General features: G+C 39.8%; 1 protein-coding gene across 1 annotated transcript in view; it reads left to right on the top strand.

Moving 5' to 3' along the window:
- The window catches only part of xpr1a (xenotropic and polytropic retrovirus receptor 1a), an 88,597-nt gene extending 76,807 nt beyond the window's left edge, over positions 1–11,790 (top strand). Inside the window, exons 12-15 of the mRNA XM_054788670.1 lie at positions 6,040–6,206; positions 6,292–6,431; positions 6,991–7,215; positions 8,200–11,790. Coding sequence (XP_054644645.1) covers positions 6,040–6,206; positions 6,292–6,431; positions 6,991–7,215; positions 8,200–8,257 — 590 coding nt within the window. The 3' untranslated portion in view covers positions 8,258–11,790. The remainder of the gene's footprint in view (positions 1–6,039; positions 6,207–6,291; positions 6,432–6,990; positions 7,216–8,199) is intronic.
- The last annotated feature ends 1,978 nt before the right edge of the window (positions 11,791–13,768 follow it).

The raw sequence follows: 13,768 nt of genomic DNA, 5'->3' as shown, positions 1-13,768 counted from the left end.
GGTCCATAATGTTGAAGGAGGTGTGGGATGTAGTTCATGCTGCTGAGTTTTACTGTCCATTCATAATCAATCTGCCCGTGAGGATGTGTCACCATCATTGCTAAGCCCATCACGGACAGCCCTGATGGTGTTTGTGTGTGACCTCACCACCTCACCTCTTCCTGGAATAGCTCGCCTCTTATCAACGGGAAAGCATAAAACTACAAATACAACAAATGTGTGGACACAGCCTGAGTCTACCCTTGAGCACGGCAGATCCCCCGCACAGATAAACATTCACTGCAGTGATGATGATCCCTTTTTATTAAAGGCTCATCTCAGGCCTGTAAGACAATAGGCAATGGAGCCAATGGAGGATTTATCCTAAACCCTTTATTTAGTGTGAGGATCAAATTCAATGTAGCTCTTCATTTATAGTGTGGACACCCAAAGATGCAAACCAGCATTATGTGTGAGATGCTTACCATTTTAGACAGAAGTTAAGAAGGTCTTCTCAGGCATGAGGCATTGTGGGGAAGAAACAAAATGCAGAAGTGCTTGCTAGAGTGAGGTATGGAATTTTTTTTAATGATCTGTGGGGAAAAAAAAAATCCCCAAACCAAAAAACTACAAATAAAAGTCATGTTCCTAATTGTTTTGCTTACCTAACTTAGCATCATGAAAGCAGCTCTGAATATAATGCACTCCCATTTAAACATTCAACGGCAGAATTATTTATACATCTCTTGTATTGCAGCTCATTAGTGTCACGCTTTGCTATTTATATGTTGTAGCGTCACCTCAGGATGCGGAGACATGGTGGCTGGCTTGGATAAATCGGCTTTAATGGCAATAAGTCTACCCGCAGAGAGCGGCAATGTACAAAAATGAACAAAGGGAGCGGTGCAAATGACTAATTATGTAAGGCACCAAGTAAAAATAGAAGAGTGTTAAGGTAGTGATGCTAGAAAAGGGACCAGCTGAACTAAATACAAAAGCTGATTACACTTCAGACGCAGCTGCACTAGTAGCACTCACAAGGAAATTAAAGGTACAGCTTACGATGGCGAAACAGGAATGCTAAGGCGCTTTATATATTTCGAGAAAAAACTGCATCTCAGTTTTGTGATATACAGTGGTGTGAAAAAATGTTTGCCTCCTTCCTGTTTTTTTTTTTTTTGCATGTTTGTCACATGTGAATGTTTCAGATTATCAAACAAATTTAAATATTAGTCAATGACAACACAATTGAACACAAAATGCAGTTTTTAAATGTAACTTTTTATTATTAAGGGAGAAAAAAAATGTAATCCAAACCTACATTGCCCTGAGTGGAAAAAGTATGCCCCCCGCCACCAACCCTAACCCTAGCGGTTTGCTTTTTTTTTTCTCATTTTTGCTGTTTAATTTTCCAAATATTTCCACTTTCTTCTTAAATAATCTTTGTAAATTTTCTTCTTGTAATATTCTGAATTTATTTATTATTAATATTTGGACTTCGTTCTGATATAACTTTTTCCCCAACCCAATTTTCCAAAAATTACAACTTTATTTGGTTTTGTTTGTTTCCCATGTCATTACTTTTAATAAAAAATGTTTTTCTTTAATATTTCGAGTCTATGCTACAAAGATGACTAATGAATTTTCTTCATATTATTCCAAGTTTATTCGTATAAAATAGTGATTTTTTTTCTCCTGATATTTTGACTTTATTATTGACTATATTATTATTTTTTATTATTTTTAATGTTTTATTTTCTTGTTAAATTTTTTTAGAACGTGCCGCGGGCCAATGAAAAAACAGCCACGGGCTACAAATGGCCCCCGGGCTGCACTTTGGACACCCGCGGTGTAGGTGTACTTAATGTTGTGTCTGGAGTGTACACACTCAAATAAAGGTACCTGTTTCAAACGTTTTTTTCATGAAATTATTTGACTTCTCAGTCAGTGCTCCTCTTTGATTTGACGTCACTTAATGTAATACAGTTTGAAAAGTCAATTTCCTTAAATGTGCTGTTATCAAGGAAAGGAGGAGGAGGAGAGGCCCGAGGTTAAAGAGGACTCCGCTAGAATAGAGATGAGGCAAGGAGCTTGACAGCTTTTACAGCCTCATTTAATGCACTGAGCCCTCATCGGTCATGAGGCGAGGAATGTGCCGTACACGCTCAAATCATGTTAACCAATAAAGATGAAGACACTTTAATTCACTCTTGTTAGGGCCAAACAGGCTCCGGCTGCAGTTAATATATTCACATCTGGAGCCAGACCTGGCCAGTGACAGTATTAAGCCTTGTACAAAACTACTTCCCTGTCGTGTTTGACTTCCATGCGGACTCCGGGATTTTTTCATTGTGTCTCTGATAGATGCGTGTTGCCATAGAAACAGATCGTCCTTTCTTTATGCACAGTGTGCACTTTACATTATTCTTATAGAATTGACGGGTGCACCAGATTTAGCATTCAGATCATTTGCGTTTGCAGTCCTGGCGTGACAGTGTGTTCACTAAAAAATGACCAGTGGTGTTTTTATACGGAAGAATGTGACTTCCGTTATCAGAATTTCACTGGTTTCAATTTCTAATAATTAACTGGTTTTCACAGCATTCTTGGTCACATGCAGCTGCTTATCGCTAGGCAGGTTTTGTGGGGCACAATCACGGGTGTGGTGCACAGCAGAGAAAGGGCAGGGTGAGTTGGCAGGAACAGAAAGTCAGACACGCTACAGCGGTTACTCCAAAGATAACCCGTATGTATGACTTCATTTACCATAACTGCTGTGGTTCACGCCTCTGTTCAATTAATCAAGTCTCCTGGAGTCGCTGGGTGCGTAGTCGACAAAAGCAAAGAACCACCAGGGTGTGTAATTAGTGCCAAAACATCGGCATTCACAGCTGCGGCTGTAGGCAACCTACTGATGTAGTTTTTTATTGAAGTGTCATGAATAGTAAAACGTTGCTTGTGCTACTCAGCAGTTGGTGTGAAACTCGTGGGTGTTACAATTTCCATACTGTTATTTACAATGAACTCATCAGCGGAACTATTGCATAACATTGGTTTTGTTGCTGCGGTGTTGTGCAATATACTTGTTAAACGACAATGTGGTCATAGAGCGCTACGGTTTACCTTCCCGCTTTCTCATGTACTCCAAATCATTATTAGTTTAAAAATGAAGTTTTAAAGTGAAGTATTACATGAAACAGTGTATAGCTGAGCTTTGAAATTTCAGAAATAAGAGAGCCTTTCCAATTATCGCTTAAAGCGCTTTGACATTTACCTACTGATGACGCAGCATCAGGAGCAACTGGGCGTTGCTCCTTGCCCAAGGATACTTTGACATGGTCACAGGAGGATGGACCCGCAACCTTAAGGTTGGGAGACGACCACTCTACCACCTGAGCCATGCCGCAACCCCCCCAATATGCTGTCGCATAAAATTGTGCGCGTGTGTGAGACAGCAGCCTTTGACCACCACAGCCACATTCCGTGTTCATTTCAGCATGTGTAACCTTTTAATTGCCCTGTGGCGAAGGGTTAACTACGTGCATGTGGCTCCAATGAGCAAATCACATCAATGATCTTCTCCAGGGGCTGGCAAATGTCAGCGATGGCACGAGGGTCACTTCCATCTCAAAGTGGCTGAGCTGTAGAAGCAACAGTAGAATGAATTCCGCAGTTAAACAGCGCAGCACTGGGGGAGCGGTGGTGGAAATGTCACGATGCGGTGGACGATTGACGCTGAGGGATGGTAGTCAGCGTAGACCAGTGTATGTGTGTGTGTGTGTGTGTGTGTGAGTCACAGACGGGCAGAGTTTATCAGTGACGAAGCATCACAGACACTCAGGTGTCGTTGAACCATCGCTCCACACTCACACATCACAAGTCAAAACTCATCATAGCTCATCACATGACTCGCCACCAGAAATAACACACTTCTAAGTAGAATGACACCAAGATCTTTCTTAAATGCCCCCAAACTCCTCTCAACAGGAGAGAAATACGAAGAATGTAACTAAAAACACATACACGCGAGAACAACGCTAAAAACCTTCAACATGTCAGTATGTGGCTCAAATTATGGAACGGCCTGAGTAAAGAACTCAAACAATGCACTAAAATGAGCCATTTCAAGAAACAGTACAAGCAGTTGATGTTTACAAAGTACAAGGAAGAAGAGTCGTACGCTATGTCTAACCACGACTTCACACTATTTACAGTGACTACAACCTAGACTCCTATTGTACCACATTTGTCCTTTTCGTCCTTTTTGGACATGTAGACTGTGAATTGTACCGTGATGTAGTCCAGGGATGTCAAAAGTGCGGCCCGGGGGCCGTTTGTGGACCTCGGCTGTGATTTTATCGGCCCGCAGCACAGTCTAAAAATGTAATTTAACAAGGAAACTTAATTTAAAAAAAACAGCAGCAGCAAAAAATGGGAAAATCAATCAAAAATCTAAATTAAATTGAGAGAAGAGTTGTCATCTAGCAAGGGGAGAAAAAAAGGCCATCATTTCACAAGAATAAAGTCATAGCATGAGAAAAATCATAATCATTTTAATAGCATGAAGTTGAAATATTCAAAAAAAAGTTTTATTGTCAAAAACAATGATTAAAGTTGTCATTTTTGGAAACTTAGGTTGAGGGAAAATGTATTAACATGTTAAAATATTAAAAGAAAATATACAAGAAAGTTGGAATATTTGGGAAATTATTTTTAAAAATCAACAGCAGAAATTTTAAAAGTCAAAACAAGAGGAAAAAAATTGTTGCAATTTTATGAGAATAAACTTGAGAAACAATATCATTTTAGTAACAAAAAATGCATTGTTTTAAAAGATAAAAAATATTCAGGGAATAAAGTTATAATTACAAGAAGAAAATTTACAAGAGGAAAGACGAAATGAAAAAAACACTAGAAATAGAAAAAAAAACAGCTGTAATTGTACGGGAATAAAGTTAAAATATTAAGGAAATGGAATGAAGAACAAAAAACTGGTATGATGGAATAAAACGTCATTTTTAGTAGCATTTCACCTGTATTACAAAGGTGAAATGCAGTTTTTTCTTGCTCTACGTATACCTGTAGCTTCTTAGCATATCTACCTGTACACGTGTTGCTTTACAAAATATCCAAGTGGCCCTTGCGTCCTTTCATTTTTCACTATGTGGCCCTCGCTGGAAAAAGTTTGGACACCCCTGATGTAGTCCAACGTAACTTGTGTGCATGTTCAAAATAAATGAAACCATTACATATGTTCCACTTCAATGCATCGTAGCAGGTGTGCTTGCTCGCTGCACCACTTGGCCTCATTGTTGTTAAACCATAACAACAAAAGCATCAACCAAATTCTTTGTAGTTTTTGGCACAGTCTTACCAGCAAACCAACAAATGGCTAGCAGATATACAGGGAGTCCAAATATAGAGAGTCAGAAAGTGATGTTAATGTTTCTTCAGCCTTTCACAATCACGTTATCATTTAGCTGTTATCATGTCGACATAACGAACCAACAATGGACTTTGAAATGAAACGTACCTACCTTATACTGTATGTCATGTATGCATGGTGGGATTGCGCCCTCTAGTGGCCACCAAGTTGTACTGACTTGAATGAGGACGTACAAATAGGACAAACGTATTAAGACATGCCGCTTGATTTTGTGAGTTAATCCGTCAATAGTCTGGTTACAGTCCTCCGTAGTTTCCCTTAAATCTTAATTATTATTCCAATAAATTAAGTATAGCCCCGTCAAACACCTTTGGGGTGAGCCAGCAGGTCTTCACCGAGTTCCTTGGACTTTGCATTGTTCAGAGAATAATGCTGTCAAATGAGAAACTAGCAGCTGCAGTCAATCATGATCAATAGTGAGAGGTTAATAGGGTTTGGCCTTGTCACCTTAGGATATTCTAGTACTTCCAGCACCAAAATATTTAGGTGAGTCCATGCGCTAAATCACTAAGACCCAAAATTAATGTGACATTCACGTCTATGATGAGTGTATGCAAACTTTTGACCGCAGCTGTACGTATGTGTGTGTGTGTGTGTGTGTGTGTGTGTTGCAGAGCAAGGCCACACGGATGCAGACATGTTCTTCTACCTGCTGGTCGTCTTCTCTTCGATAAGCTCCTTGTACACACTGATCTGGGATCTGCGAATGGACTGGGGTCTTTTTGACCGTGGAGCTGGAGAGAACACCTTCCTCAGAGAAGAGATTGTTTACCCACACAAGGTAGCGTATGGCAGTGTAGAGCCCCTCACCTGCACACACACCTGGTGAGACTGAGTGGAATCCATCCTCCTGTGTGTGTGTGCAGGCCTACTACTACTGTGCCATCATAGAAGACGTGATTCTGCGGTTTGCCTGGACCATCCAGATCTCTCTGACCACGATGACCAAGATTCACTCAGTGGGTGACATTGTGGCCACTGTGCTTGCTCCTCTGGAGGTCTTCAGGTATATCCGCCTCCTTATACTGGACTTTAAATGTTCCATATTATACTATTTGTCAGCAGGTCTGACAATAGTGTATTGGAAGTGTGTTACTGCTGAGTTAGTTTATCCTTAATCTGAATTATTAAGATATGAATGTGAGTGTGTAAGGTTGTCTACTATATACAGTATGTGCCCTGCGAATGACTGGCGACTAGTCCACAGTGTACCCCGCCTCTCACCCAAAGTCAGGTGGGATAGGCTCCAGCATACCCCCTCGACTCTAATACGGATTAAGCGGCATAGAAAATAAACCACTTACAGCGGGAGGGGAGCTTAATGTCAGTTGACTGATGTCATATGACATCTACATAGTGATGTAGGTGACACATGCGATCGACCCGCACTACCTTCACGATGGACCGGTAGATCATGATCAACGTAAAGCAGTAATACACACGCTGTATTACTGCTAGAACATTGAAAAGCCGCTTTTCCACAGTAGGGGAGCTTTGAATGAGTCACTCTGCTTACATGTACTTTGCTGTATCATGACCACCTCCTCCTTCATCTTCACTGTCAGGCGTTTTGTGTGGAACTTCTTCCGTCTGGAGAACGAGCACTTGAACAACTGTGGTGAGTTCCGTGCGGTGAGAGACATTTCCGTGGCTCCGCTCAACGCCGATGACCAGACGCTGCTGGAGCAGATGATGGACCAGGACGACGGAGTCCGGAACCGCTCTGGCAAGAAGACGTGGAAGAGGTCTTACAGCCTCTCGCTGCGGCGACCTCTGCTGTCCTCCTCACAGTAAGAAGTTCACATAGACACAGTGACAACCACGTATTCAAATATTCACACTTTCCGGCCTAAATAATAGGTACACATGCGCAATCCGCTATCCTCAACTTTCTGGGTTCCAACGTAGTGGCGTGTACAACACAAAGTCATAATAAAAGTACACAACAGTCGTCCTCGCGGTTCAAATTTTGCGGCTTCACTCTTGCTGTTTTGTGGTTGAATACTTCCTATTATTAGTTTTAAAAAAACGCATATTGAAGCAAATTGTATGTATTTTTTGCCTAAATTAAGCATTTTCAAGCATAAAGATGATTAAGTGAACTAAAATACAAATTTAAGGCATTCAAAGACGCATTCAAAGACGCTATGAATGATACGTAGGATCCTACACTGGTCAATAAGTGTCAGTAATGTTGCTGTATTGTTCGGTGAGACACACAAACACCAGGCTTAATCGCTGGAACAATTGGCTTTTATTGCAGGTTTGAATTATCTCACTACGGGGACAATAATTCCCAATAAAAATCCCTAATTAAAATAGGGGCCACTGTTACGGCCGACACCCATGCCAAGCTAAAACTCAACTCTGAACTCGGCTCCCCTAGGGAACACAATTATAGCAACACACGCGAGCACAGGTCTTATTTATGTCTTGAAATGGCTTATTTACTCTCATTATGTCGACTATATTGGGTAATACGAGTGTAAAGGTGACTGTAGGGGTGTTATTTCATGTCTAGAGGGCTCTAGTAATGTTAAAAACTGTATTTGGAAGGTCGTAAACAGGTTTTCTATGCTCCAACGAAGACAATATTCAATCTATAAATAAGGAATCCTACTTGGCAGAAATGAATGTATCACGTCTGGAACCAACACGTGATAAACGAGGGATTACTGTGCTTTTGATTCAGCGTACACTTCCTGGTAATGACTGTCTCTCAACATGCATATGATGTGTTTCAACAGATACAAATGTTCTTGTTTTTTTTCCAGATCCAAAAAGGACACAAAGGTTCTCATAGAAGATACGGATGATGAGGCCTTCAGCTGAACGCCTAACAAACACACACGTACACGTACACACAAATACACACGCTATCTTCTTTGGATCTTCTTTACCATCGCTGATCTTTGGCCTAAACGTTCTGAAATCATCGCTGTGCAATGAAAATAATCTTTTAAAAATGTAATTTTAATTTAAAAATGTCTGATTTATTGAAATGTTATTTTATTATGAAAACAAAGGCCATGAAAGGAATGTGTTTTAAGTTCCTTTTTTTTTATTGGAACAACACCAGCAATGAAAAGAATGTTTAGACTTTTTTCATTAAAAAAAAAAAAAAGAACACCTGCTAGCTCCAGAGTTTACTTTATTTTAAAACTGGGGGGGGGGTAATGAATGTATGTACGTACTTTATTATTATCTGACTTTTTTAAAAGATAAACATAAAAACGTCCCAGGATAAGCGGCATAGAAAATGGATGGATGTGTAGAAAAAAAAAACGTCCCTAAATTTAAAGATATTGACTTTTTCATTGCACAGCGACGGAAACCAGTGAGGACCTCACAAATGAGACTTCATCTTCATGTAAACACACACACACACACACACACCATGATAAAGCACAAACATTGTATCACACTGGACAACACACAAAAGAAACCACACTGCCATGAATCGTCTTTTTTTCCTTTTCTGTCTGCTAGAGTTGCCATTTGATTTCATGTATGCTTTGATTTAGCAGCGAGCTGCATAGACGACTGTTTACATGCCCCTTTGGACTACTGCAGGATCAACAGGGACAATGAAAAGACTTCTAACAAATATTCAGTGGAGACCTGAGGACGGACTCCAGCACACAGCATATCAAGAACAAATCAACTGGTTTGACCTCGGATTATTTTATACTTTTCCTGTTTGTTGCTTTTCTGAAATTTGAGTTGTTATAAGACAAAAAGTGCTGTCACGACGACGCTGTGGAGGCACTTGCGGGAAAAGTGCATTTAATATACAAACTACGTTTTTGACACAAATGTAATATAAAGGAACATAACACATTGATGTGCATTAATACGGTTCTGTCATAGTTATGTGTTGTTTCTACTAGTAAGGCTACACAATGATGTCTTTTCTAAGGTGTTTTGGACACATTTATACTCCATTTCTTCAGATTAGTGCAAAATGAATGGTTGTGCTATCTTCAAGTGCTCAGTGCATGTTGCATTGCTACTCTTTGCATTAACTGCCAAAAGGAAGAATGTGTCACGGCTTTGTCTACTTGTGTTTGCTTTCCAGCAGTCTGATGACTAACTCATGTTTATGTCTACACTACTCATCAGCCTCCTTCAAAATAACATACAGTTTTTACCCTTAGGTCCCAATAAGGTCATCCTCATAAAAGTACACCTTGTAAAAGAGGGGATCATGGAATTAAAAAAAAAAAAATGGGGCCATGATGGATTCAATTAGCCTCAGAATTCACTGATATATATCGGGAAACTGAACAGTCAAATAAGCAGAATTTTTGTACTTGAGGGTTAACTAGACTTTAACACAGAGACGCCGCAAAATAGCTGCACCAGAGCCTGGTTTGCTTTTTACACAGAACACCACAAAGGTGGGATGTGGTCTTTCACTTTCACACAGCATCCCGCTATCAGATCATTGGATGTATGACATATAAAATACTTGCCCGACAGCGACAATTGCTTTCCGCACAATAGGGGTGACGTGTTTCAAATTCACATTACAGCATTCCCTTTTACACAGGCACCCTCCCGTCCCTTATACGATCATCCCTCCTCTTTTGGGTCATTGCCATTCACACAATACAGCGGCACAAGGAAAAAAGGGTACTATTTTGCTGCATCTCTGTGTAAAAGAGGCTTGTGTTAGTGGGTCACAACTCGAGATAACGTGCCACTGGTTCTTAGAATATTAAGAATCGAAATAATTTGACTCATTCACCAAAATCACAAAAAGAGGAGCCACTTTTCCATTTAGAAGCCATTGAAACCATATGTGCTCTTATTTTGGAAGTTTTTCATAACTACACTCAAATGGGGAATAGCGATGGACAGTTAACTAAATGTCTTTCATCAACCATGGGGTAAATCAAATTACTTTTAAATGGAAGGTAGAATCTCTGAATGTTCTGAAACTCCTGTTTCCATGGCAGTGTTCAGCAGAATAACGCAGCCTGCAGGAGGGATGGATAGCCCTCATAGCTGATGTCATGTAGTTCAGCTTCTTTAGACGGCGACCAGTCGAGAATGACTCCACAACAGTGCCTCTCCTGGTTGCAGCCAAGCAGTGCACTTCGTTTTGCCTCAATGAATTGACGGATTCATGGATGCTCAAACTGTGGCACGAGTTACCGTGAATGGTACACAGGTTATATAACAGACATATACTGTATATATAAAAATACATATTTTCCAAGATTCGCTGAAATTAAACTGTCATTAAAATAAGAAATAATGTTTAATTCATACGCCATTGCAAGTAAATGCAGCATGTTTGAGGCTAAACTGTGATGACAGGCGAAGGTGGACAAAACAGTGGTACTAATGAAACTGTAAGTGTACGTTGGTAAACTTTACTTATTCAGCGCTATGGCCGTGTGGTCTACGCTCCAGTCTACCCGTGCGTAGGTTGTGTGTTCGATACCCGCAGCTGACACTTTTCCCTAATACGATCGATTAAGTCGTGCGTACCAAGACGGTCGTCCTTATAGCGTCTCTTGCAACGCGTCATTATCGCTTTGACTTCCATGTGTTTGTTGGTCTTCATGGCGACAATGTGTCATCACCAGACGGGCACAGGAAGCAGCAGTCTGTTTCTTCTCTCTGTTGTCCTTTTAAATGTAGAAGTCCAACATTTTTTGTAAAAAAAAGTAATGAAATACACTGGATACCATGTTTGTTTTTTAGACGGCGTAAAATACACGGCTTCACCACCACACAGTGTTTTGTAAAAACAAAAACAAAAAAAAATGCTTTGCCTGCATGCTGCTTTTTGTTGCCAATGTACATAGAATTTAATTTATTGGACATGATGTGTATATTAGCAATGATGCAGCCATGATTGATGTTGCCATTTTGGACAAGCAGTATTTTGTAGCTTTTTTGTGTGTGTTTGTATTTTTTAAAAAAGAAGTAGATATGAATAAGCGTATATTTGTGCATGAAGGTATTGTGGCTGTGGCATGAGTTGTAATGTGGACAGATGCACTTTGACCCCACGGGAGGAAAACCGGAAACAAGGCCCAACTTTGTGAAATGACGTTGAAGTGCTTCATGATATTCTTCATAGCCGTTGTCTAGACTAGCTGAATGTGTTAGTACTCGTTCCATGGATGTTCTACTTTGATAAGATGTAAAGATTGTGGCTCGTTGTGATTTGAAGAGACTAAAGAAAAGAAGAAAATGTCTTATTCTCGCTCATCCTCCAACTGCTTTTTCTTCCAGACTAGTTTGTACATGTTGAGTGTGTAACCTGTTCTATGATGTCTTTGTATTTCTGTACACACTTTGGTGATCCTGTCATATCTGGGTTTTATAAACCACCCTTATTTTTAAAAGCGGATATGCCTTCGCTCTTTTTCTTCTTCAACGTGTTTAGCATATTTCTTTATATAGTGGCATGATGTGTTTGTTTACTCAACTGCAGAGAGTACCAGGTGTCTACAGTCATGGAAAAAGTGATTAGACCAGCCTTGTTTCGTCAGTTTACTGATCCATTGTAGTGCCTGGCACAACGAAAGGTACATTTGTTTGACGCTGATAACAAATATAGCTCATAAGAGTTGAATTTAAGAGCTGATATCTAGCAACTTCCATGATAACGCTTCCTTGATGATAACCAAAATCACTTGAGTTCTTACATGATAGCTATAGCATTGCACTGCCAAAAAATGTAACTCTTATGAGCTATTTTTGTTGTCATTGTTATATTATGTCCAAACAAATGTACCTTTAGTTGTACCAGGCATTACAATGGATCAGTAAACTGAAGAAACAAGGTTGGTCTAATCATTTTTTCCATGATTGTAAGGCCAAAATGAATGTGTTTATGTGTAGAATACCTTTTAAAATAAGTATAAATACATTTTTTTTCCTCAAAAATAAATTCCATGACTACTACAATAGATTTTAGTGATTTAATTTTTTTTTATTATGTCCAAAATTTGCTAAATATATATATTCCAAAAAAAAAGGCATTGAAAGAAAAAAAGAATGTAGAATGGATCCACCCACATTCACAGTTCAGCGTTCACGTGCCTGCACATTTACAGATTTGTGCGCAGGGGTCGGCAAACTTTACCTTCAAGAGAGCCGTATTTTGCCTCCTCTTCCACTAAAGACAAATGGTCTAGAGCTGCAAAACATGGCACAGTTTATAAATTTACGATTTAATCTTTCTTAACTGTACCTGTTACAGAATACATGCAGGAAACACAAGTGCGGTGTGCGTGTGTAACGGATGCCAACCAATGGGTTTGTGATAGGAAGTTGGTTAAACCTCACTCACTGCCTGACTTGACGCCTTAAGAAATGTGCAGCACAGTTGATTGACAGCCTGTTCCTTTTAGCCCGATGGCTAACGCTGCTCAACTTAACTCTCAATAAGTGGACTTATCTGGACTGCAGGGATGACCGTTCTTACACACGTGTAGACGTATCAAGCATGCAGGTAAGCCAGCGTCATTGGCAGAGAAGACAAAGGAACCTGTCCTGTCTGAATAAAAGTCTCTATTTTCTTCTGAGCTTGCCTAAATAAAACATTTGCAAGCATTAAAACGGCCAAATGAACTAAAATACATGAAGCACTCAGAAAGAAGACGCATTCAAAGACACTGTGAATGATATGTAGTATTCCCCAATGGACACTAGGGTCAGTAAGACTCGATCGCCGAAACAATAGGCTTTTATTGCAGGTTTGAATGATCTCACAACAGGCACAATCGTCCCTAATTAAAACCCCCCTTTTAAAAACAAGCTACTGTTGCTGCATTAAACCACGACAACCTAAAACTCAACACTGAAACCACAATGTCACTTCCTGTCCGACAGCAACTCAGCTCCCCAAGGGAACACATTTTATAGCAACACACTCCAGCATGGGTCGCATTAATGTCTTAAATGGCCTATTAACTCTCATTAGCTCTACTATATTAGGTCGTTCAACTGACTATAGGGGTGTTAGTTCATGTCCAGAGGGCTCTAATACTGTCCCTTTTATAAATAAGTCTGGAACCAATTAACAGCAATAAACAAGGGATTATTCATCAAAGAGTATGACAATTCTTATGATGATTATGATGCTAAAAATGCATGCATCTCTGATGCGCATATGCAAATTTGACTTGTTTGATACTTATGTGACATACCTATGACATGCACTATATGAACCTAGGTGGTTGAACACAAAGTAAATTAGAGGCAAATTTAGTGGACAACGAAAAGACACAACTACTCAAATGATTGTAACAAGAGGAGACCGGAGAGACCACCGGTATGTAACTACTTTTGTTGCTTCAGGATACAAGTGTGTTTAGT

The sequence above is a fragment of the Dunckerocampus dactyliophorus genome, chromosome 10 (assembly GCF_027744805.1).
Source record: "Dunckerocampus dactyliophorus isolate RoL2022-P2 chromosome 10, RoL_Ddac_1.1, whole genome shotgun sequence".
NCBI lineage: Eukaryota > Metazoa > Chordata > Actinopteri > Syngnathiformes > Syngnathidae > Dunckerocampus > Dunckerocampus dactyliophorus.
The sequence above is the reverse complement of the archived record's forward strand: the minus strand, read 5'-3'. Positions and strand labels throughout refer to the sequence as shown.